Below are 26,969 nucleotides of genomic sequence, written 5' to 3' on the forward strand. Positions count from 1 at the left end.
AACCTTTATCGATCTGTTCGTGATCCCCTTCTTTATCATTCTTAGCATTCTGTTCGCCCTTTTTACCGCTGCCGCATATTGCGTGGACGGCTTCAAAGCCCTGCTGTATGGAGACACTCTGATTCATTGATCCCTATCCCAGAAGCTATAGCTCAATCCAGAAGAGACACCAACACAGATTTGCATCTCACCTAAATAAACTGACGTAGACATACCTTAGAAGAGGGGATGAGCAACTTCAGTCCTTGAGGGCCACAACTCAGCCAGGTTGTCAAGGTTTCTACAACGAATGATAAATATTTGCATCAAATGGAAGCAGTACGTGCAAATCAATCTCGTGGATATTCATTGTGGAAATCTTGAAAACCCGACTGTGGTCCTGCAGAGCCATGGTTGCCCATTCCTGCCCTAGAATGACGTTATCCATTAACCATTCTCAAGGAGCCAAGGGCCTCATACCAAATTCCTATCAAAAATACACCAGACATATTGAGATAGTGAATGCCGTTGCCCTAGGAGTGGGTAACCTTAACACACAGAAGGCCATGCGAATGTCAGTACTATCCCTGGCTGACCGCAACTTTATATAGCGTCAGAACTGGAAATGCACAGAGCCCCAGGTGCCTTCTGTGACAAATACATAGTCAAACTTAAAAACGACAGTTCTGAAAATATTTGTAAAATGCAGTATTTAAAGTCACCACAACGCCGGTTAATGACATTTTTGGTGTGTCTCACACGTGGACTGCAGGCTGCTCACCCTTGCCCTAGAATGACACATGGGGCTGTCGAAGTCCAACTTTGTACATTGTGACAAAAACGTCCCAAAATCAGGTGGCGTAAAAGTCCATTTTTCTTCCCAAAATGCCCCAAATTAAAAACATCCCAAACAAGCTATTTCCATCTAGGAGGGGCCAGCATGTTTAATGCACTGGCTACAGAGACATGCCAGCACAGCTGTGAACTTCACATTAAGGGTGCCAGGTACACATCTCACCATAACCTCCCCCCCAAAATTCCCCCCAAACCTACCACCCCAATAGCTCTTATGCCTGCAGGTTTCAAGTTTATTAACATTTGATAAAATGCTAATCATAAAGTACTAAGCGCTTGACAATTAAAATGGCGAACAATTAATGGACTTATTAAAGATACAAATCCATCTCATACATATTCATTGTGGATATCCAGAAAACCTGACCTGGCTGTGGCTCGGGAGGACCGGAATTGCCTACCCCTGGTATAGGGCATTACAATAGTCAATACAGGAGATCACCAGAGAGTGAATTAAAATATTGATAGATGAGGGTTTGAGTACTTTAGATAGAATGCTACGAATGATTAAGAAGGGGATCACGAACAGATCGGAGAAGGTCATCATGCCGCTGTACCGGGCCATGGTGCGCCCTCACCTGGAGTACTGCGTCCAGCACTGGTCGCCATACATGAAGAAGGACATGATGCTACTTGAAAGGGTCCAGAGAAGGGCGACTAAGATGGTTAAGGGGCTGGAGGAGTTTCTGTACAGTGAAAGATTAGAGAAACTGGGTCTCTTCTCCCTCAAACAGAGGAGATTGAGAGGGGGACATGATCGAAACATTCAAGGTACTGAAGGGGATAGACTTAGTAGATAAGGACAGGTTGTTCACCCTCTCCAAGGTAGGGAGAACGAGAGGACACTTTAAAGTTTAAAGTTGAAAGGGGATAGATTCCGTACAAACGTAAGGAAGTTCTTCTTCACCCAGAGAGTGGTAGAAAACTGGAACGCTCTTCCGGAGTCTGTCATAGGGGAAAACACCCTCCAGGGATTCAAGACAAGGTTAGACAAGTTCCTGCTGAACCAGAACGTACGTGGGTAAGGCTAGTCTCAGTTAGGGCGCTGGTCTTTGACCAGAGGGCCGCCATGGGAGTGGACTGCTGGGCACGATGGATCACTGGTCTGACCCAGCAGCGACAATTCTTATGTTCTTAAATCAGTTTAAATCCAAATTAAAAACCTTCTTATTCAAAGACGCCCTCGAATAGCGCCAACTCTTTTAAAGATGCTGTTTAATAACAACTGCCCTTCTAAGAACAATTTGAGTTCCTTTCTTTTAGCCTTTCTTTCAGTGTTTCTTTCCTATAAGTTCGACCCCTTTTTTCCTTTTGTACAAGTCTGTCTTTCTGGTAAATTGTTCTCCCAAATATGTGTGTTAACTTGACTGTTTTTATTAACTAATGTACACCGCCTAGAAGCTTGATGACGGTATAAAATTTTTTAAAATAAACTTGAAAGTTGAGGGTCAGAGCATGGACCCAGGAAACCTTCCTCTGGCACTGTCCTATACGGGTGGACAGAAGCCCAAGCTGTGACTAACAGAAGACTCTCAGACTTTTCAACAAACAGTTTGCGGCTTTTATTTCAGAGTCGTTTCTGAGTAGCATTCAGCGGGACAGCAGTAAATGAGAAAGGCCCTTAAACTGCAAAAGGCAAATGCCACTTTGACTCAGTGGAACAGTCCGAGCACTGGAACTGCTTAGGACATGGAATAAATAGAATAATTTCCAGTGCTGAATTTCTAATTATACTTTATATATCCAGTTCCTCATCTGACCAACAGAGCAGCAAAAATGAAAGATCAAACAGCCTCCTGGTTGGAGCAACAGGCTGAGAACCAGAGAAATGAAGCGTCAAATTCAGACAACTCACTTCACTCTCTGTTGCCTGAAATGCAACAAAATATTCACAGAAGCCTGTCTTTTATAATATTTAGAAAGTGAGAAAAATCTGGACGTTTCCTTCTGTGAAATAATCATCCTAACATTTGTTCAGTACAGCTGCTGAAATAATATGTATAAGGCAGTGGATGATCCTGGGTCACCATGACGGCAGCAGTTATTTTGGGAAGAAGTGCTTCAGCAGGTCTTTCTTGTTGATCTTCCCCATCGCATTTCGAGGGATTTCCTCCACTAGGATTAGTTCTGCTGGGATGGTATAAGGTGCCATGAATTCCCTGCAAAAGAGGGACACGAGCACCATCACATCTATGCAGCCACACACCTCTGCCACATTCGGCTGCCTAAAAACACAATTTCCAATGCATCGAAGTAGGAGTTTCTTTTATGGGCCTACCCATATACTTATGAAAGAACAGTTGCAGAAATACTCAAAATGTAATTGAGACTAAGAAAGCAAAAAGTCTTGTTGGCTGAAAGCTTCACCCCCCTTGACTCAATACTTGGCGGAAGCTCCTTCTGCAGCCATGAGTCACACTATATAAGTGTCTTCAAGTCTTGCCACAGATTTTCTATGAGACTGAAGTCTGTGATTTGACTGGGCCACTCAAGGCCATTCACTTTTTTCTTATTAAGCTACCCCATTGTTGCTTTTGCTTTGTACTTAGGATCACTGGTCTGCTGAAAGGTGAATTTTCTACCTAGTCCAAGGTCTATGGTGGACAAGAATAGGTTTCTTCCAGAAGCTGCTGGAACATCACACCATTCATCTTTTCTTTCATCTTGACAAGTTTCCCAATTGTTGCAGCTGCAGTGTATTCACACTACATAATGCTGCCACTTGAGATTTTGGTTTTGATTTCAGATTTGGCACCAAAACCAACACAAAATCTGTGTTCGGGTTTCAGGATTTTTTGGTAGAAAGCAAAACTATGACCACCACCCCTCGACACCAGCAGCCTGTCCCTCTGAGCTAGCTTCCCTCTCCCCTAACAGAGAATCTGTTCCCTTTGTTAGCCATCCACCAACTCTGCCCTCACCGCCCATCCTCTGTAGACCCTCCCTGGCCCTACCTTTTAAAAGCTCTGGTGGTCTAGTGGCCTCTTTGGGCAGGAGTATCCCAAGTTGCTCCTGCCCCTCTGGCTACAATGTGAAAATGGCGGCTATGACTTCCAATGACAGTCTTGCAAGACTGCCATGGAAGATCAAGGATGCCATTTTAGAATTGGAAATGGTATGAGCAAGAAGTCACTCTCAATCCCTGAGCCTTCCCTCTGACGCAACTTCCTGTTCATGGGACTAGAAATTGCATCAGAGGAAAGGCTTGGGCCGGTGTGAACAGTGAGTATAGGTGCTGCTCACTGCCAGCGATAGAACTAGAGGACTTAAAAGTACCAGGGAGCTGGGGGAGTGGAATTCAGAGACCTTTGATTGCCTGGGGTGAAGGGGTTCTCGTTCCTACCCACTTTGCGGTCAAGCTCTCCCAAAATTGTGTGTTTGGCTATGCTTTTGCTGTAAACACCACAGGAAACAAAGCTTTTGGGGGTTTCAGAACCCTAGTGATTTCTCAATGTACCTCCACCAATGCTGCATGCACATCACATGGCTTTTCTTTAGTGGCAACTTCCTTCTTATTGGCCTCCCATACAGGCCGCATTTGTGGAATAATTGTAAAACTGCTGACGACCAACGTTTGCTTTTCCGAACCCTTTTAAAGTAGCTTTGGACCTCACAATGACTTTCCTCAGCACTTTCAAGGTTACATTTATTTGATGAAATGCCTAAAGCAAAGCCATCAAAAGGAATACAATTTTTAAGGATAGAAACAAAGGTTCTACAAGCCTGATCTATTTGACAGGACCCCAGGATCAAAGAAGTCCAACATATCCTAGCAGAAGTTAGAAACATTACAGCAGATAAAAACCAAAAGGCCCATCCATAGCATCCACTACCTCCTCCTCTCCCTAAGAAATCCCTGGGAGAGATTCACAGAAAACTGTGCTTGTAAGAAGCTAGCTTCATTAAAATAGATGATGGGATGGTGGTCTGATGAGATATCGTACATCTGGTGCCTCTGTCGTCTCACCTTTTCAGTGCTTCCTTAGAGATTGGTGTGGGATTAAGAGGTGTAGGATCAAGAGGTGACCCAGGAAACTACAGACCGGTGAGTCTGACCTCCGTTCCAGGGAAAATGGCGGAAGCACTGATAAAAGACAACATTGATGAACATTTTGAAAGATGGAACTTCTGATAACCAGCCAACATGGTTTCTGCAAGGGGATATCGTGTCTAACTAATTTATTGCACTTCTTCGAAGGAATTAACAAACGGATGGACAGAGAAGACCCCATAGACATCATATATCTAGATTTCCAAAAAGCCTTTGACAAGGTACCCCATGAACGCCTACTTCGGAAACTGAAGAACCATGGGGTGGAAGGAGACGTACATAGATGGATCAGAAACTGGTTGGCGGGTAGGAAACAGAGGGTAGGAGTGAAAGGCCATTACTTGGACTGGAGGAGGGTCACGAGTGGTGTCCCACAGGGCTCGGTGCTCGGGCCACTGCTATTAAATATATTTATAAATGATCTAGAAACAGGGACGAAATGTGAAATAATAAAATTTGCGGACAACACTAAACTATTTAGTGGAGCTCGGACTAAAGAGGACTGCGAAGAATTGCAAAGGGACTTGAACAAACTAGAGGAATTGGCAACGAGATGGCAGATGAAGTTCAACGTTGAGAAATGTAAAGTATTACATATGGGAAGCAAAAAACCGAGATACAGCTATACGATGGGAGGGATGTTAAAGGAGAGTACCCAAGAAAGGGACTTGGGGGTAATGGTGGACATGACAATGAAGCTGACAACACAGTGCGCAGTGGCTGCTAAGAGAGCGAATAGAATGCTAGGTATAATCAAGAAGGGTATTACTACCAGAACGAAAGAAGTTATCTTGCCGTTGTATCGGGGGATGGTGCGTCCACATCTGGAGTACTGCGTCCAATATTGGTCACTGTACCTTAAGAAGGATATGGCGTTACTCGAGAGGGTTCAGAGGAGAGTGACACATCTGATAAAAGGTATGGAAAACCTTTCACATGCTGAGAGATTGCAGAAACTGGGACTCTTTTCCCTGGAGAAGAGGAGACTTAGAGGGGATATGATAGAGACTTACAAAATCATGAAGGGCATAGAGAGAGTAGAGAGGGACCGATTCTTCAAACTTTCGAAAAAAAAAAAAAAAAAAGAGAACAAGAGGGCATTCGGAAAAGTTGAAAGGGGACAGATTCAAAACGAATGCTAGGAAGTTTTTCTTTACCCAACGTGTGGTGGACACCTGGAATGCATTTCCAGAGGGCGTAATAGGGTAGAGTACGGTACTGGGGTTCAAGAAAGGATTGGACAATTTCCTGCTGGAAAAAGGGATAGAGGGTTATAGATAGAGGATTACTGCACAGGTCCTGGACTTGTTGGGCCGCCACGTGAGCGGACTGCTGGGCACGATGGACCTCAGGTCTGACCCAGCGGAGGCACTGCTTATGTTCTTATGGATGTGGTCCCTCTGAATAAATCTTGTGAACGAAAGAGAGTGAGATTTCTAGAACTGAATGGACCGCAGGACCTGAGTCAGAATGGTTTTACGAGAGGCAGGTCTTGTCAGATGAATCTGATCGATTTCTTTGACCGGGTGACAAAATAGTTGGATACGAGAGGAGTGATAGATGTAGTGGGCTTGGACTTTAGCAAAGCTTTCGACAAGGTGCCGCTTAGGAGATTGATTAATAAATTGAACACATGCAGTAGAGACCCTAAAGTGACAAACTGGATTTAAAGCTGGTTAAGTGGAAGGAGACAAAGGGTAGTGGTAAATGGAGTTTGCTTGGAGGAAAAGGATGTTGTTAGTGGAGTGCCACAGGGTCTGTCCTTGGGCTGGATCTATTTAACATCTTTGTGAGTGATACTGCAGAAAAATGGTCTGGCAAAGTTTGTCTTTTTGTGGGTGATACTAAGCTCTGTAATAGGGTAGACACCCCACGGTCTGTGTCTGTATATGGCCATTTGGTGGAGGATGGGCTGGGGAGGGCTTCAATGGCTGGGAGGGTATAGATGGGCTGGTGTAGGTTTTGACGGAGATTTTGGCAGTTGGAACCCAAGCACAGTACCGGGTAGAGCTTTGGATTCTTGCCCAGAAATAGCTAAGAAGAAAAAATTAAAAAAATTTATATTGAATCAGGTTGGGCAGACTGAATGGACCATTCGGGTCTTTATCTGCCGTCATCTACTATGTTAACATGAGGTCATGCACTTGGGCTGCAAAAATGCAGGAGAATGATATAGTATAGGAGGCGAAGTACTTGTGTGTACAGAAGAGTGGGACTTGGAGGCGATTGTATCTGATAATCTCAGGATGGCAAAACAGGTAGAAAAAGCGACGGTCAAAGCCAGGAAGACACTTGGGTGCATAAAGAGAGGAATGTCTAGTAGGAAAAGGGAACATGTAGAAAAGATTTGTGAGGTCTCATTTGGAATACTGTTACTACTAGTGTTTCTAGAGCACTGCCAGACATATACAACACTGTACAGAGTCACAAAGGAGCCAGTCCCTGCTTGAGTGAGCTTACAAACTAATACTGTGTACAGTTTTGGAGACCGCACCTTCAAAAAGATATAAATAGAATGGATTTGGTCCAGAGGGATGCTACAAAATTGGTTAAGTGTCATAAATCGTATGGGGACAGACTTAGAGACCTTAACGTGTATAAAAAGACGGGAGAGAGGGGATATGATAGAGACGTTTAAATATCTCTAGCATTAATGTACAGAAGGTGAGTCTTTTTCAAAGGAAGAAAAGCTCCGGAAGGAAAGTACATAGGATAAAGAGGTGATAAGTTCAGGAATAATCTAAGGAAATACTTCTTTACAGAAAGGGTGGTAGATGTGTGGAATAATTTCCTGGTAGAGGTGGTGGAGACGAAGATTGTGTGGGACAAGAAGAGGAGAATAGTGGATGCTGTGGATTCAGCCTTTATCTGCCGTCATGTTTCTATATGATCCCTAAGCCAGGGATAGAGATTTTGGAAGGAGAACCTGACTGAGACAATGTTTTAAAGGATACTCAAGCACATTGTTCCTGCTTTGCACTGCTGGCATTTACAACTCTGAATAACTACACCCTGCAGTTCCCGTGGCAGCTCTATGAACAAAAGAATATCACATAGACACATAAACATTGCCCTACTGGGCCAGACCAAAGGTCCAACAAGCTCAGTATCCTAGGAAATGACATCAGAGGGGGGAGCTGACCCGAGGTGGGCAGCAAGTTTGTGATGCTGCTTGCCACTGGACTGAATAAGCTATCAGGAAAGAAATGGCTTTAACTACATGTGTCAGGGAAGTCTGGCCCCTAACTCCCACCATTGTACGTAAGAGACTGGTAGGAAAAGTACCTCCCCACAGCAGCACAAACGAAACCAGCTGCTAGCCCAGGGCCATCTCAAGCTAGGTGTGGGCAGTGCATCGATGCAGGGCACAAGGGAGATGGGCCCCATCCATTGCCTCCCCAGGGCTGGAGTGCTGTGGGGAGGGCGAGTCACTGCTAATGCAATGCGAACACATTTTGTACCATAGTGACTTAACCGATGCAATAGTGTCGAGAGCGTGCCTCATTGGTGCAGTATGACACTGAGGCTGGATGCACTAGGGACATGCATGGTCTGAGCTTTGCTGATAAAACTTCTGTTTCTTCCTGTTTTTTAAAGTCTCTTTCCTATTCACAGAAAAGCTTCAGGATCGGCACCATGGGAACAAGAAGCAACCAACTTTCTCCCGTGAAGATCACAGGCTTCCTGCACAGCTTTGGACATGCCAGGGCCACTACACTCCATCATCTCCTGCTGCTTCCCCCCAAAATCTGCAGCCAAATCATCTCAACATCTGGTTGTCTCTAACTGGGGAGGTAGCAAAAGCCAGAGAAATGCATCTCTCCGAGAAAGGACATGTGCCTCCTGCCAGGGAGTGCAGAAAGCAGCCATTCTAATGATATGACATTTCTAATAATGCAGAGAAGACGCATACAAGGCTTTGGGGTGGGGGAGAACAGGCGACAGCTATACCTTTCCTCTTTCAAACTGTTTTCTCACGCTGCTGCTCTGCCGGTACGCTACTTGGTTTTCTTCACTTCACTAGAGCTCATCTCTTAGCCCCACACTTCTCTAACACTGACACAAATCCACTTGACAGTTGCACCAGAGCTTCATCTACAGACCTGCTCTCCTTTCTCCTTGCTGCCTGGTTTCATCAGGGAGCCATCAAAAATGATCCACTCTCTTACCTCTTCCCACAGGACTCTCCTCTTTGCTCCTTCCTGAAGGTGGCTGGAGAATGCAAACACAGGATTCAGTTCCTGAACACATCTCCCAAGCTTCCCTTACCTGGCCCATTCTTTCAAATCTTTCAGGTGCAGTATGTCGCCTTCACGTAGTTTCACCACAGCAATGACCCGCTGACCCCATGTGTTGTCTGGTGCGCCAATCACTGCCACATCTGAAGACAGAAGAAATAATGACGGAGCTTGGAAGAGCAGGAGGGGAGATAAGCATCAGTCTATTTAAAAACAATTAGTCCGGTGTCATTATTGGGCGAGTTATACTTTTATTGAAGATATCAGGATGTGGGCAAGAACCGCAAGCACTGAGATTGCCTTCCTGAACTTCTTTTCCATCTGTGCACAGTGTAGGTCAGAGGTGTCCAACCTTTTGGCTTCCTGGGCCACATTGGCCGAAAAAAATGTTTCTGAGGCCGCAAAAACGCGCAAACATTGCAGCAAGACAGAGGAGGGAGTCGGCAAGATGGTAAACACCCGGGGGCAGAAGAGGAAAACACTGCATCGCCCTTGACTGTGGCCGCACAAAATGGTTCACAGGGCCGCATATGACCCTCGGGCCGCAGGTTGAACACCCCTGGTGTAGGTCTTTCTTACCCAGCAGATGCATTCCTTCATCTCGTGTTCTTCTATTCCCTGACCCCCACGCTCTCCCACATTATTTAATGTGTATCTGTCTTCTCTGGGGTTTCATTGGAACAAACTGGGCTCTAGACAGTTTAGTTATGCCAATGACATTACGATCATCATTCCTTATAATACAGCTGTATCTCATATTACCCAAATAATTGAGTCTATACTGAAACTGATGGAATCATGGATGCAAGAATTTAAATTCAAATTAGATCATGATAAGACCAAATTCTTTGTTGCGTCTCCATCTAGAATTTTACATGAATGACTCAACACTCTATAAGATCAATCCAACGATTAAAATATTGGGAGTTGTTATAGGTCAACACTTGACCATGAATAAGCCAGTAGATGCTGTGGTGCAAAAGGGTTATTACACATTGTGGAAGCTGCGTACCATCAAATCATATTTTGAGTTTCTGGCCTTTAAACTTTTAGTTCAGTCATTACTTCTAAGTCTTCTCGACTATTGCAACGTGTACCAAGAAAGCGATGGCTAGGCTTAGACTGATTCAAAATGTGGGGGTCAAATTAATTTATGGCCTAAAGAAATATGATCATGTGACTTCTGTCTACCGTGAGTTGAATTGGCTTCCAGTGGAGGTGCATGTTTGGTTTAAGCTGGGATGTCTTTGCTACACAGTTGCGAACGGTATTGCTCCAAACTATATGACCAATAGATTTCTCATAGCATTCCATAAACATAGGAGAAAATCACATGTATTGTTTAATTTTCCATCTGCTCAAGGTTGTAAGAGCAAGAAATCCTTGGAACATACACTCGCATTTCAGGCTGCTTTCTATGACAGGGAATTTAGGCCACTGTTGTGTAGTGCTTGCTCTTACAAGCACTTTAGAACTCAATTGAAAACTCATATTTTTTCAAAATATGTGGAGGGGCATAATCAAAAGGGACGTCTAAGTCTGTTTACGTCCATCTCGCAAGTTGTCCAAAGTAAAAAACAGCCTAAGACACATTTTCAAAAAATTCATCCAACTTTTTTTTCGTTTCAAAAATCGTCTAATTATACATCCTGCCGATCTGATTGTCCAAGCCGCTAAATCATCCATCTTTATATTACATTTTCGTCCAAGTCCAAAACGCCTAGAACAAGCCCTGTTGGATGTGGGAGGGGTCTGCAAAGTGATGGACTGCACACCCAGACATGCCACCTAAATAGTGGGGTACCTTACAGGGCACTGCTGTGAACTTCACAAAAAGGGTGCCATGTCTTCTCCTCACTACAGCTCCCTTATAGGTCATGATGAGACCCCCAAACCATTGCCAGAATCCCCTAGACCCACTTATCTACCACCCTAATAACCCTTATGGCTGCAGGAACCACTTATATGCCAGTAAAAAAGGGTTTTGGGGATGTACATGTTTAAGTATCAATGCAGTGATTACAGGGGCTTATGGCCATGGTCCTCCTCTCTATAGGTCCCTAACCCACCCCCAAGATGACTTAAGCTGCCTCTGTGCTGGACGACTAGGCTTTCCTATGCCAAGCGGCCAGGTGATGACGATCTGGAGGCTGAATTTTAAAGGTGTGATTAATATTTTTATGGGGGGGAGGTCGGTGATCACTGGGGTAGTGCGTGGGGGTCTGTTTTATGTGTTTTCAGTGCTTATCTGGTGAGTTTAGGTGGGTTTTTGTGACTTAGACCATGTTTTACATGGTCTAAGACACAACGTCCAAGTTCCGTCGATCGTGGGCTGTATAAATTTCGGTTATACATGCTGTACGACTAAGTCTAAGCCGGCCCAAATCTCGCCCAACTCCCGTCCTCGACACACCTCCCAAAACGCCCTGTTTAGCTTTGGTCATTCAGCGGCACTATGAAGGCCTAGGTCGTTTAGAAATACGCCCAAAACCCGTTTTTAATATTGGCACTTGGACGTTTTTGAGAAATGTTCGTCCAAGTGCTGACTTAGGCCGGTTTTTGGACATATTTCTCTTTCGATTATGAGCCCCTTAGCCAACTAATTTAAATCATCCTTGGGGTATGTTATTTTTAATCTTTTGTTCACCACATTGAACTTATGGTTATGCGGTTTATAAGTACAATGTTATGTTATATGCAAAATTAGGGCTTCAACTGTAGGCCTTTATAAAATGGAGAAATAGGTTTTCATATGTCAGCTAATCGGGGTTTCTTTAAGGGTGCAAAAAATCAGTCTGGCTGATATTCAGTTAGTGGTGGTCAGCATTGCTTTTAGCCACTGCCAGCTTTATTCCTGGATATTCAATACCCAGGCATCCCTAGCCAGCTAACACTTATGTGGTTAAGTGAAAAATTCAGCACTTAACCACATAAGGTGAGCCCCATAAAGACAGGACTGCATTTTATGTGACTAAGCGCTGTATTTGTGCCAACACCTGGCTAGACTTAGGTGCTAACCATACCTAGCATGTATTTTTAAACGATGGGATGTAATCTTGAAATCATTTATTTATTTATGAACTTTGAATGGAATTTTTTGTACTTTAACACTTTGCACTTTTGATCATTTGGATAGTAACTTAAGGGCGGGGCTTGTTTCGTCGTTTTCTTGTCCCTCTATCTGCCTCTCTAAGTTTTTCACTGAGTGGATATACTTCAGAGACCAAATGATGTACAGGGCAAGACTTCTTTAGGTATACTTAAACCTGGTGCTTGTCATCCTTGAGTTTCCTGCCCGGGGCCATGAAAGCGTTAATATTTAACTTAGGCCCATACTGAGGTGTCTCATTTATTATTTCAATTCTCTGTTTTTCTTAACAGCCAGTGAATTTTCTGTGAGGGGTATATACAGGGCACTACCAATTCCTTTTGTCCTATTGGATTATATTTTTGGGTAGATTTTTGTAGAGTTTTTGGGTTGCCTTCCAGACAAGCAATTTAACAGCCAGGAACCTCCCTTGGCCATTTATATTAGAGAATGACACAGGGAAAAATTTTTCCCCATCCCGTCCTGTCCCCATGAGTTCTTTTCCCGTCCCTGCCCCATTCCTGCAAGCTCCCTCCTCATGTGCACAAGCCTCAAACACTTTAAAATCATAAGTGTTTGAGACTTGTGCGGTTAAGGCAGAGCTTACAGGAATGGGGCAGGAACAGGGACAAAACTCACGGGGACTGGGAAAAATTTGTCCCCCTGTCATTCTCTTTGAATAATGGACAGGGTGTTTTTACAGTGTAAGTACTTTTCTGGTTGAATCTAATTTGTGCAGTTTAGGTGTTGTCAGTGTGAGAAAGGAACAATAAACCGAATGGAGGATCCAGAGCAGAGGAGTGCTTTATTTCTAAGCTTTATCCAACAGACACACATGTTGGGTTGAGAATTCAGTTTCAGATGCCATCATCACAGGCAAAATGGCAGTAATTACAGGATTTCTTAGCCCTCAGTTTTCTCAAAACGACAATTTCTGAGTCACGGTGTTTGTGTAATTTCACCTGCTCTAGTTCCCACTGGATGGGTGAAGCCAAGAAGTACTTGGGTAACATTTCATGAGTACCTGTTATACTAGGGTGAACCAGCAGGTGGCGTTCCACCTCCAGGGCACTGATTTTGTAACCTCCACTCTTAATGATGTCCACAGAGGTGCGACCCAGAATCCAGTAAGTGCCGTCTTTGTACATGGCAGTGTCCCCTGAAAAAGAGACGCTACATTACAAACATTTTGGATACGGAAAGCAATGCTTATTAGCCCAGTCCTTGGGGTGTACCTGGCCAGATCCACAATAAATATGCCTCAGATAGATTTGCATGCACTGCCTCCTTGGTGGATATCCTGAAAAACTGACCGGCTGCCTCTGCCCCAAGGACTGGGTTGAGAACCACTACATTAAAGCACTCAGAGCCAGTGGCGTAAGCGCCCAGGGTGGAGGTGCCCTACCCCCACCCTTCCGCCACGCATACGCCCCCCCCTCCCCTTCATTTCCTTTCCCCAGTACCTCTTTTTCTTCCCTGGGGCAAGTAGCATCAGTAACGTGCTGCCCGCGCCGACCCTCCCTCTGACGTCACATCCTAGGTGTGGGACCCGGAAGTGAAGTCGGAGAGAGAGCCAATGCCGGCGTGAGCAGCAGGCTCATCACGGGGAAGGCGTACGTGTGATGGGGGAGGAGTGGGAAATAGCTGGGGGGGAAGGGTGGAGAGGAGGCGGGGCATTGACACCCCCATCAAGATGGTGCCCTGGGAAGACAGCTCCCTCCCCACTACGCCAGTGCTTAGAGCAGAGTGGAACTCATCAGGCCCCAGGGAGGACATTAAAAAGCCTTTTCATGCAACTTCTACAAGCTACACTTCCCCCTCCGTATTTGCGGTTTCCATATCTACAGATTCACTTATTCGCAATTTTAAACCAAAAATTCCTTTTTCTTTTTTCAGGCTATTTTAAGCCCTGTAAACCCCCACTTAAGCCTTACCTGGTGGTTTAGTGGGTTTTCGGGGCAGGAAATGGACGTGAGCGATCTGCACGGGGCAGGAGCATGGGAAGATCGCTCCTGCCTGAAAACCCGCTAGACCACCAGGTAAGGCTTAAGGGGGGGGGGCTTATAGGGCTTAAAATAGCTGGGGGGAAGCGGGGGTTAGGGCCCAAATATTATTCACGGTTTTTTAATATTCGCGGGCTAGCTCTGCCCCTAACCACCATGGATACGGAGGGAGAAGTGAACTCGCCTCCTGAGTGAGAAACATGGCATGCCTTTCTCTCCATCCCCAGGACCGATCATTTTTCACTGTCACCAAACAAATCCTGAGGTCAACTGAGGATAGTAAGAAAGAGCAGTCAAAGGACCCACCTTCCCAAATACCACAGGATGGCAGAGGTGCGGGTAGCATTATCCAGTTTGGGGGATACTCCTAGCCAGTCAGGTGTTTAGGAATGAATATGTATGATACAGATTTGCATGAAATTTATCTCATGTATATTCATTTCAGATATCCTGAAAATCTGACATGCTAGGTGTGTCCTGAGGACCTGGTTGAAAATCCCTGCAATAGAGCCACAAGCATTTTGCCATGTCACATACAAGCTTCAATATATTCAACCACCACCATTTTGGACAGATGACATCAGAGTGTTAGAACACCTAAAGTACACAATGGAAAAATTAAGAACATAAGAATTGCAGGACTGGTCCATCAAGCCCAGTATCCTGTTTCCAACAGTGGCCAACCCAAGACCCAAGTCCGTAGCTAGATCCCAAGTAGTAAAATCATGGAAGGCCTGGTTCACATTCAATTAACAAAATATTTAGAACAACATTTATTACTTCACAATTCACAATCGGGATTTAGATCCCTTCACAGCACTGAAACAGTAATTGCAACATTGTTAGATTACTTAAATAATCTAATCAGTAAAGGCAAAAGTGCTTTGGTGCTCCAATTCGACCTGAGTAGCGCCTTCATCATTCCAATCTACTAAAATGCTTGGTAACGTTTATTCATGCTTTAAGAGATTTTTGGAATCTAGATCCTATCAAGTAAGATTTCCGACTCAAGTTTCCTTTAGCTATCACCTACATTATTTAATGTTTACCTATCATCGTTAGGTTTGTGTCTAAGTAATCTGGATATTTGACTATTTAGTTATGCCGATGACAATAGTTATACCTTGCAATTTGGCTCTATCTCAGATTATTACTAAAATTGAGACTGTAATGGAAAGGATGAATCTTTGGATGCAGCAATTTAAACTAAAGCTTAATTCTGACTAAACAAACGGCCTCTTTTACAAAGCCGCGCGCCAACAGCCCCGAAGCCCTTTAAATCTCTATGGGCTTTGGGGACGTTAATGCGGCTTTGTAAAAGAGGCCGAAAGTTTTTGTAGCGTCACCTAGTAAAACCATTCATGAACTTTCCATGAATATATAGTCAACATCTTACGTAATTTATCCAACGATTAAAATACTAGGAATCGTTTTAGACCAACATCTCACGATGAAAAGCCAGATAGATGCAGATGTACATAAAAGCTATTTTACTTTATGGAGACTGCGAACAATTAGACCTTACTTCGAATTCTCTGCCTTCAAATTATTGGTTCAGTCTTCATTGTTTTTCTGTCAACAACCAAGAAAGAACTGTTGAGATTACTATGAATTCAAAACACGGCAGTCAGATTGCGTTGTTTTATTGCGAACTCCATTGGCTGCTGGGCTGCTTCTGCTATCTATCCGGTTGATAGTTTCTCCATAGCTACATATAAATATAGTAAAAAAGCTCATGCCTTGTTTGATTTTCCTTCTGTAAAGTGTTGTAAAAGTAAGAAATTCCTTAATCACTCTTTAGCATCTCAGGCAGCCTGTCACGAAAAAGAATTTCGCTCATTGCTGCTCACAGCTGATTTGACTACTTAATTCATTCTATTTCATGGATCATGTTTATCATTAATAATCTTTTGTAAACCGCATAGAACTTTTTGGTAACGCAGTTAATAAGTACAATGTAATGTAATGTAAGACAGATTTTATGCTGCTTATCCTAGGAATCCCCAAGCCATCTCAATAATGACCTATCCAAACCTTTTTTAAACCCTGCTAGGCTAACTGATTTCACCACATTCTCTGGCAATGAATTCCAGAGTTTAACTACACATTGTGTGAAGAAATATTCTCTCCACTTCATCACATGCCCTCTAGTCCTAGTATTTTTGGAAAGAGTAAACGTGACTCACATCCACCCCTTCCACTCCACTCAGTATTTTATAGACCTCTATCATATCACCCCTCAGCTGTCTCTTCTCCAAGCTGAAGAGCCCTAGCCTTTCCTCATAGAGAAGTAGTCCCATCCCTTTTATCATTTTCAGTGCCCTTCTCTGTACCTTTCCTAATTCTCCTATATTTATTTATTTTTAAAATTTATAAACCGCTTAAATCTAAGTGGTGTACATATATCATGCATACACAAATTATAAAAAGTCATAACAAATAATGCACAATAAATAAATAATCTTCCCTTAAAACAGAGGACCACCAAACCCGGAACATGGCATCTACGAACAATTGTGTTTTTAATAGCTTCTTGAATGACATATGATCCTTACATATCTCATCACTCCTGGAATGAAGTTCCATAGTTTTTTTTCCCCACAATGGGAAAAATAGCCATTCTTGATTTCACATAATGGATCCCATCTTCCTTCAAACTAGTCAAGAATATTCCTCCCTTGGATCTCAAATTTCTTGCTGGTTGGTAACTTTCCCACAAATTCTGAAAACACGTAGGAGCAGAAGGGTACAATATTTGGTAGACAACTGACAACACTTTATAGCATATCCACTGCTGTACAGGTAGCCGATGTAAGGACTTTAGAACCAGAGTGATATGTTCAATCCAAGGAATGCCCATAATCAGTCTTGCAGCTGAATTCATCAAAAGCTGTTAAGGGTTACATCTCGTCTTTGTTAATCCAAGATAGATCATGTTACAATAATCAAGCCGAGTTAGCAACAACGCTTGAACAACAGAACAAAAATCTACAGGTAAAAGCATTGGCTTCAATCTATGTAAAATGTGTAATTGTGCATATCCTCCTTGAACTACTTTAGAAATACGCTTCCCCACAGAAAGTTCAGAATCCAACCATACACCAAGAACCAGCATCTCACTCTTCATCAAGATCTGTGCGCCCATAACTGAATGATTTCAGATTTTCCCACATTTAGCTGTAAACCATGTTGATCCATCCGCAATATTACTTCATTCATATAACTGTTCAACTTTGACTCTGTTTTCTGAAAGTTTTTCATAGAGAAGAAGAACAGGATATCGTCAGCATAATGACGGTATTCTACTCCTAGAGGTTGAAATTTTTTACCATACCATTTTAAAGTATTTTATTTTTATTTATATACCGCCTATCAAGTTTATCTAAGTGGTTTACAATCAGGTACTCAAGCATTTTCCCTATCTGTCCCGGTGGGCTCCCAATCTATCTAACGTACCTAGGGCAAAGGAGGATTGAGTGATATATTGATACAAGGGCATTATAACATTTTCCTCTTTGCTTTCCATTCCTTTCCTGATAATTCCTAACATTCTATTTGCTTTCTTAGTCACCACCACCTAGATCCTAATGTGGAGACATCACGAAGCTATAGTTGGGGTTCCTCTTTCCCACATGCACCATGTCACACTTTATTTTTTATTTTAAAAATTTCTATACCGTTTACAAATCAACGGTTTACATTATTTTAAAACAAAAACATGATAAAATCAACATACAAACAATCCTCGGAAATCATGGCTGCAAAATAATACCATAACTTTGCATAATAAAAATCATGAGTAGTTCATCAACTCTGCCAAAGAAGAAAATTATTGGCTAGAAAAAGGCTTTAAGTCGTTTTCTAAACATGCCCTTTTCACGGCAATTTCGTATCTGACCCACCAGGGAGTTCCATATCTTAACTCCTGCGCCACAAAAAGTCATTTTCTCAGTCTCAACAAGCCTTGCATTCACAGTCGTCTTCAGCAAAGCTAAATTCTCAGAACGCAATGATCTGCCATTTGGATGCCCAGTTTCCCGAGGTCCTCTTGCGATCTGGCAACAATTTTGAACAACTTTGGGCTCCTTTTACAAAGGTGCGCTAGTGTTTTTAACGCACACACTGGATTAATGCGCGCTACCCGAAAACTACCGTCTGCTCAAGAGGAGGAGATAGCGGCTAGCGTGCGCTATTCCGCGCGTTAAGGCCCTAACGCACCTTTGTAAAAGGAGCTCTTTGTCAGCACATTTAATTATAATAATAATAATAATTTTATTCTTATATACTGCCATACCAAAAATGTTCTAGGCGGTTCACAACAAGGTGAGCTAATACATGGGATACAGATAAAATACAAATTTGAATAATGGACTTAAAAACAGATAAAGACAGAAAGCATTTACAATATAAGGCAGAAAATACCGGCATGTCAGGGAAAGAAGTAATACATAGAACAGATCAAATACATCAAGTTGAATATAAGGAACTTGATTGAAAAAATGAAGCAGAATGCATTAAGATACCAAATTTTCTAAAATCAAGATAGGAAGAGACCTCGAACATCATTTTTCCAAGCCATACATTCAATTTAGCGGCTTGAAATGAGAGGATTCGCTCAAGGAACTTCTTATAACGACAGGATTTTATGGAGGGATATGAAAACAAGTGGTCTTAATTATCTCACTAGTTATTCCCATCTCTAGATCATTGATAAATATGTTAAAAAGCAGTGGTCCCAGCACAGACCTCTGAGGAACCCCACTATTTCAATCCCCAAACAAACCCCTGTAAAGTTCCAAAAACCTCTCTATCACAAGGATTGCCCACAGCACAATTTACTCACAAAAGACTACAGTTGGTTTTAAGAAAGGAGGAAAAAACCTCAGACTCAAGCTTGCCGCTTACCATATTCAGCATGCATGCAAGCACTAAACATAGAGATACATCCTCCTACCAACCACCCAATTCTGTGTGAGAAAAACTCTTACTTTAAATGCTTAAATGAATTGTTCGTTCACACAAAAATCTTGACTTTAAATGCTCAATTGGTTTCATTCATTTAAAGAGTTCTCTTCCTTTAAATGCAGGTCATGGTGCGATATCAGAACCACTACTTCAAATGAAAAACTTAATTCTGACAGCGTGCAAAAATCAATGTTCAGTTTTTCCCCAAAAAATCCTGATCTTATTGCACCGCTGTTTCAAAACTAGAGAGTGGGACTGTGAAATCAGAATCTGATCACTTAGGATCTAATCAGCCGTAGCCAACGTTGGCCAGCCAGTGTTTCGCTTGAGCTGCATCAGAACATTCCGGGCTTCCAATCGGCACCTTCACTCAGTGCTCACCCATATTTGCCAACCCCAATATTTAACTTTCTCCTTCACAATATTGACCATTTAAACCCACTCTCCGGTTTTCTGTCTTTCAACCAGTTCTCAATCCCTAAAAGGACATTCCCTACTATCCCATGACTTTCCTCAGGAGTCTTTCATGAGGTACTTTGTTTAATGCCTTTTGAAAATCCAAATAAAGAATATCAACCGCCTCACCTAGCACAGTACCAGGCAGAGCTTTGGGTTCTGGCTCAGAAATAGCTAAGAAGAAGGAAAATTGGGATAAAATCAGTAATTTAAAGAGTGGGTAAGGTTGGGCAGACTGGATGGACCATTCGGGTCTTTATCTGCCATCATCTACTATGTTACCTTTATTCACCCCTTCAAAGAAATGCAGTTGACTTTCTCTCATTAATTCATGCTTACGCATTTGATCTCTCATTTTGTTCTTCATAATAGTCTCTACCATTAGTCGCCACTCACCGGTCTATAATTTCCCAGCACTTTTTAAAAATCAGCATCACATTGGTCACCTACCAGTCTTCCAATACTGGATTTGAAAGAAAATTTACAAATTACTAGCAATAGCTCTGCAATTCTATCAGCATTCTAGGATGTATACCATCCAGTCCAGGCAATTTGCTACTGTTCAATTTGTCAAAATTACCATTACATCTTCCAGTGTTACAGAGATCGGTTTGATTTTCTCTGATTAATCAGAATTGAATACTATTTCTGGCACTGGTAATTCCCCCACATCTTTTATGATGAAGAACGAAGCAAAGAATTAATTTAATCTCTCCGCTATGGCCTTGTGTTTGTTCCCTGAGAGCCACTTTTATCCCTTTGTCATCTAAGTGATCCAACTGATTCTCTTCCCAGCTTCTTGCTTTTAATATACCTAAAAAACTTTTTATTGTGTGTTTTTGCTTCCAGCACAATCTTCTTTTCAAGGTCTCTCTTTGCTTTCCTTATTTTCACCTTGCATTTGACTTGACATTCTTGTGCTGTTTACAATTATTTTCAGTCGGATTCTTCTTCCACTTTCTGAAGGATTTTCTTTTAGCTCTAATAGTTTCCTTCACCTCACTCGTTAACCACATCAGCTGCTGTTTGGTCTTCCTTCCTCCTTTTTTAATACATAGAATATATCTAGTCTGAGCTTCAAGGATGGTATTTTTGAATAATATTCATGCTTGATGTAAATTTTTGACCTTTGCAGTTACACCTCTAAGTTTTTTTTACCATTCTCCTCATGTTATCATAGGGCTCCTTTTATCAAGGTGTGCTAGCGGGGTTAGCGCGTCGGACATTTAATCACGCGCTAACCCCTGCAGAAAGCCAAAAAACTAATGCCTCATCAATGGAGGCATTAGCGACTAGCGCAGCAGGTGGTATTCCGCGAATTAAACCCCTACCGCGCCTTGATAAAAGGACCCCAGTCTCCTTTTTTAAAGTTAAATGCTGCTGTACTGGATTTCCTGTGTGACCTTATTCCAAGGATTATATGAAATCTGATCATGTTATGATCACTGTTATCAAGCAGCCCCAGCGCACCAATTCATTCGCTCCACTAAGAACTAGGTCTAGAAATGCTTTTCACCTCTTGTCGGTTCCTGAACCAGTTGATCCATAAAGCAGTCCTTGATTTCATCGAGGAATTTTATCTGTCTAGCATGTCCGGATGTTACATTTACCCAGTCAATACCAGGGTAGTTGAAATTAGAGGATGACACGGTGACAAAATTCATCACCGTTCCCATCCCTGCGGATAATCGCAGGAAACCATCTTCATGTCATTCTTTAAGGAGAGAGGGAAGAATCAGAGTATGAATGGCCACAACCACTGAACCGCAAGCTTTGCTCTGAAGAATGCTGGTGTAGAAGGACTGAGGTTGAAACAGACACTACAGAATGACAGTCTCTGGTATCCAGAGCAGAGATTGTGATGTCATAATGCCTCATTCCTAAGAGCCAATCACATCAGTGATGTCACAATGGCTTCATTATCCTTGGCTCCCATAAGAATCAGAGTATGAATGGCCACAACCACTGACCCGCAAGCTTTGCTTTGAAGAATGCTGGTGTAGAAGGACCGAGGTTGAAATAGATACTAGAAAATGACATGGGATTATTTCCCGCGGTTATCCGCAGGGACGGGAACGGTGATGAATTTTGTCACCGTGCCATTCTCTAGTTGAAATCACCCAGTTTGTCAGCTTTTCTAATTTCTGATAACATTTCAGCATCTGTCTGTTCATCCTGGCCAAGTGGACGGTAATACACTCCTATTACTAACCTTTTCTCCTTTACATGTGGTATTTCTACCCATAGGAATTCCAAGGTGTGTTTCTGCTCCTGTAGAATTTTCAGTGTATTCGATTCAAGGCCCTCCTTAACATACAGTATAACACTACGCCTTCACCAATTCAATCCAACCTACCACTGCAATATAGTTTGTACTCCGGTATGACAGTGTCCCATTGTTTATTTTCCTTCCATCAGGCCTCTTATAACTATATTTTCATTTAGGCCCTTTAACAAAGGTGCTAAATCAACGCATGCAGTAAACGCTAACGCATCAATAGGATAACATGCACACATTAGTGTTTATTTATTTATTTCGATTTCTCTCCCGTTCTCCCAAAAGCTCAGAACGGGTTACAAGTCGACATTCACAATCGTTTGAAAACAGACTAGTCATGACAACAAATAGGTCACAGTAGACAATAACAGAGCTTATTCATAGCGAAGAGTACTAGGAGAAATATATTGAGGAGGCAGTTCTTAATGGCCCGATTGGCAGAAGAGGAAGGTCTTTACTGCTCTGCGGAAGGTCATTAGTGAGTCTAGCGACATGATCTGTGTGGGTAGTCGGTTCCATAGCTGAGAAAGGAAATGGCTGTAGGATCTTTTGTACGAGCTAAAAAGCATAGTGCACCTTAGTAAAAGAGGGGGTTAGTGCAATATAGTCTAATTCTCCCATCTTGTTTTTTTAGACTTCTGGCATTTGCATACAGACGCTTCAAACAATGTTTGTCATATCTATTTACAATTTGCTCAGCAGTTGGTGTGGATAATTTGTGATCTTTAAAATCAGCCTGCTCTGCATTTAAGGAAACCTGCTCTACTGTGGCCTGTATTGCAATCTCGCTATCGGGATGCTGTCTTCCCTTTTATATGTTGCAACCACACAAAGCAAACGATAAAGAAGGCAGAATTATTATGTGCATTAAAATATTTAAAAATGAATTAAAGATATAAAAAGACACAAGTTTACAACTTGTGCTAGTTCAACCCTGCTTTGTATCTGTTGCTGTGTATCCATTATATGAAAGCTTAGTTTTCAAGAGGAATGCTGAAACTGGAGGCTACTGCCAGCAATGTTTGTGTGTTTTAGAATGGGCTCAGTGTGCGCACGCGTGCGTTACAGCTATAAAATCCCTCCCTCCTCCCCCATCTCCACAGTGAGAGACGCATCAATAGTTCCCCCATCTGCTCGCATACATCACCCACTTCATTTCAGTTTATTAGTTGGAATAAATCATAAATATTTCATTATACATCAGCACTGGGCGACTCGAGGAAGTGCAATCCATCACCCTGCCGCTGCCCGTGACCTGCTGCCAAGCAATAAGCTTTCCAGTCTATTAAACAAGATTGATAGAGTGCGCTGGTGTGGACTGGTGGAATGTACTGAGGGTGCAGAGGAGAGGGCAGGCAGAGGAGCATGCAGACAGCATGGACACTGAGGGTTATAGGGCTGCTGGAGTGTACTTAGGGTAGAGAGGAAAAGTAGGCAGAGGAGCACACAAATAGCATGCACACTGAGGACTGTGGGAATGTATTGAGGGTGCAGAGGAGAGGGCAGGTAGAGGAGCATGAACATAATATGGACTCTGAGGGATGCACAGCTGGAATGTACCTGGAGCACAGAGAAAGGAAGGAGACATGGAAGAACGTTAACAATGTACCTGAGCTTTGGTGGCAGCAGGCCTGAACTCTGAGATACACAGTATGAGAAGCAACCTGAATTTTGTGGGCACTTTATAACAAGAGTGTTACCATACAGAAGTCTGAGCTCAAAGATCTAGTCACCCTGGTACACTAATTTTATGGTTCAGGAGGCTGTATTTTATACAGACTATCCTCATTTAATGACCTATCTAGTTAACGACCAGCTCTCCGACCAGGGGATGGAATTTGTTGCCACAGAAAATGATAAAAGCAGTTATCTTAGCAGGGTTAAAAAAATGGAAACTACGAAGCGATAAGGGTAATGGTAAGGAAGAAACTTAGGAAAAGCTCAAAGAAATGGCAAACTGTAGAGCAAGCCTGGTCTTTATTCAAGGACACGGTGAACGAGGTGCAAAATCTGTACATCCCCAGATTCAGAAAAGGGTGCAAAAAGAGCCGAACAAAAGACCCGGCGTGGATAACTAAAGAAGTGAAGAAAGTGATAGGTGATAAGAAGAATTCATACAAGAAATGGAAAAAGGGCAAAACCGAGGAGAACTGGAAAGAACACAGGAAGTATAAAAAAGAATGTCACCTCGTGGTTAGAAAAGCAAAAAGAGAATATGAAGAGAGGCTAGCCAGGGAAGCACGAAATTTCAAACCGTTCTTCAGATATGTCAAGGGGAAGTAGCCGGCTAGGGAGGAGGTGGGACCGCTGGAGATAGGAAGGGAGTGCTGAAGGAGGAGAAAGAAGTGGCGGAAAGACTAAACATGTTCTTTTTGTCAGTATTTACAAAAGAGGACACATCTAATATACCGGAACCTGAACAAATCTTCAAAGGAGACCAAGCAGAAAAATTAACATCCATGGAAGTAAGCCTTGAAGACGTACACAGGCAGATAGAAAAATTAAAAACTGACAAATCACCGGACCCGGACAGAATCCATCCTAGGGTACTGAAAGAACTAAAGGAGGAAATAGCGGAACTACTACAGCAAGTCTGTAATCTATCTCTGAAAACAGGCATGATCCCGAAGGATTGGAAGATAGCAAATGTCATGCCCATCTTTAAAAAGGGATCAAGAGGTGTCCCGGGGAACTACAGACCTTGGATCTCGGTTCCGGGGAAAATGGCGGAAGCACTGATAAAAGATAGCATCGAGGAGCATCTACAAAGAAATAAACTTATGATAACAAGCCAACATGGCTTCTGCAAGGGAAGATCGTGCCTGACAAACTTATTGCACTTCTTCAAAGGAATTAACAAACGGATGGACAAAGGGGACCCCATAGACATCATATACTTAGACTTCCAAAAAGCCTTTGACAAGGTACCCCATGAACACCTACTTCGGAAACTGAAGAACCTTGGGGTGGAAGGAGATGTACACAGATGGATCAGGAATTGGTTGGCGGGTAGGAAGCAGAGGGTAGGAGTGAAGGGCCACTACTCGGACTGGAGGAGGGTCACGAGTGGTGTTCCGCAGGGGTCAGTGCATGGACCGCTGCTATTCAATGTAGAAACAGGGACGAAGTGCGAAGTAATAAAATTCACAGACGACACCAAACTATTTAATGAGGCTAGGACTAAAGAGGACTGCAAAGATTTACAAAGGGACCTGAACAAACTAGGGAAGTGTTCGACGAGATGGCAGATGAAGTTCAATGTAGAGAAATGTAAAGTCTTGCACGTAGGAAACAGAAACCCGAGGTAGAGCTACACAATGGGAGAGCAGTTATTGAGTGAGAGTACCAAAGAAAGGAACTTGGGGGTAATAGTGGACAAGACAATGAAGCCATCAGCACAATGCGCAGCGGCCTCTAAGAAAGCGAATAGAATGCTAGATATAATCAAGAAGGGTATTATAACCAGAATGAAAGAAGTTACCCTGCCGTTGTATCGGGCGATGGTGCGCCCGCATCTGGAGTACTGTGTCCAATATTGGTCGCCGTACCTTAAGAAGGATATTACGATACTCGAGAGGGTTCAGAAGAGAGCAACACGTTTGATAAAAGGTATGGAAAACCTTTCATACGCTGAAAGACTGGAGAAACTGGGGCTCTTTTCCCTGGAGAAGCGGAGACTTAGAGGGGATATGATAGAGACTTACAAGATTATGAAGGGCATAGAGAAAGTGGAGAGGGACAGATTCTTCAAACTTTCAAAAACTACAAGAACAAGAGGGCATTCTGAAAAATTAAAAGGGGACAGATTCAGACCAATGATAGGAAGTTCTTCTTCACCCAACGGGTGGTGGACATCTGGAATGCGCTTCCAGAGGGCGTGATAGGACAGAGTACGGTATTGGAGTTCAAGAAGGGTTTGGACAATTTTCTGAAGGAAAAGGGGATAGAAGGGTATAGATAGAGAGTTAAATACAGGTTTATGGACCTGATGGGCCGCTGGGTGAGCAGACTGCTGGGCATGATGGACATCTGGTCTGACCCAGCAGAGCCACTGCTTATGTTCTTATGTTAAATTCCTAAAACAGATGCCCATAAGCCATTATTAAGATGGACTTAGGAAAACCCACTGCCTATTTCTAGGATAAACAGCATAAAATCTGTTTTACTCATTGAGATCTTGCCAGGTACTTGTGACCAGGGTTGACCACTGTTGGAAACAGGATACTGGGCTTGATGGACCCTCAGTCTATCCTAACATGGCAACTCTTATCTTCATAGGCAAATGTATGGAATCTATTTAGCTACTTTTTGGGATCCTTTGAGGTACTTGTGACCTGGTTTGGCCAATGCTGGAAACAGGATACTAGGCCTGAATAACCTTTAGCCTGACTCAGTATAGCAATTCTTATGCTCATAATGACTAAGCCAGACACAAAGGGATGAAGCAAAGTTGCCAGTAAATGTGAACTGTAGCCCAACCAAACTGGTTCTGATTGAGTAGGAATCAACAAGAAGTAGGAGAGGACTATTGGTTCAAACCAACTCACCGTCCTCTAAAATCTATCTGAGGTGCTTTCTCATTTCTTTTTGAGGTTATGTACTGGGCTACTTGTTTCTCTTTGCTGTATATTATGCTCTGTTTTCTCGCTTCTTCCTGAGGTTAAATTCTGGGTTGCTTTCTCGTTTTTTAAGGCCATATTCTGCACTGTTTTATTGTTTCTTTTTGAGATTATATTCTGAGTTGCTCTCTTTTTTTGAGGTTATATTCTCCTCTGCTTTCTCATTTCTTTTTGAGGTTATATTCTTAAGCTTGCTGTCTGAAATAACGGTAAGCAAATATTTATTCCTCAAAGCACCTTGAAAAAGCAGATCAAACTGAACTATTACAAGCTACAGGAAGACCCCTCCAGCCTCCAGCAACTACAGACATGCTCTGATCTCTGGCAGTGTGGTTGTGTTCTGTCTACCAAGCTCAGAGAACAAATACTGTCCTGTCATTATGAAAGAAGGTGAAGGGCTGGCACAGTTTCCCCTGGTGAGGAAACAAAACTGCCCA

General features: G+C 42.8%; 1 protein-coding gene across 3 annotated transcripts in view; it reads right to left on the reverse strand.

The window, feature by feature from the left end:
• Positions 1-2,381: 2,381 nt before the first annotated feature.
• Positions 2,382-26,969, reverse strand: part of ACSF3 (acyl-CoA synthetase family member 3) — a 174,650-nt gene continuing 150,062 nt past the window's right edge. For all 3 annotated transcript variants that reach the window (XM_033940191.1, XM_033940190.1, XM_033940189.1), the window contains 3 exons: positions 13,236-13,370; positions 9,155-9,266; positions 2,382-2,993 (listed from right to left, as the gene is read on the reverse strand). In XM_033940191.1, coding sequence (XP_033796082.1) covers positions 2,876-2,993; positions 9,155-9,266; positions 13,236-13,370 — 365 coding nt within the window. In that variant the 3' untranslated portion in view covers positions 2,382-2,875. The remainder of the gene's footprint in view (positions 2,994-9,154; positions 9,267-13,235; positions 13,371-26,969) is intronic.

This window comes from Geotrypetes seraphini, chromosome 4 (assembly GCF_902459505.1).
Source record: "Geotrypetes seraphini chromosome 4, aGeoSer1.1, whole genome shotgun sequence".
Taxonomy (NCBI): Eukaryota; Metazoa; Chordata; class Amphibia; order Gymnophiona; family Dermophiidae; genus Geotrypetes; species Geotrypetes seraphini.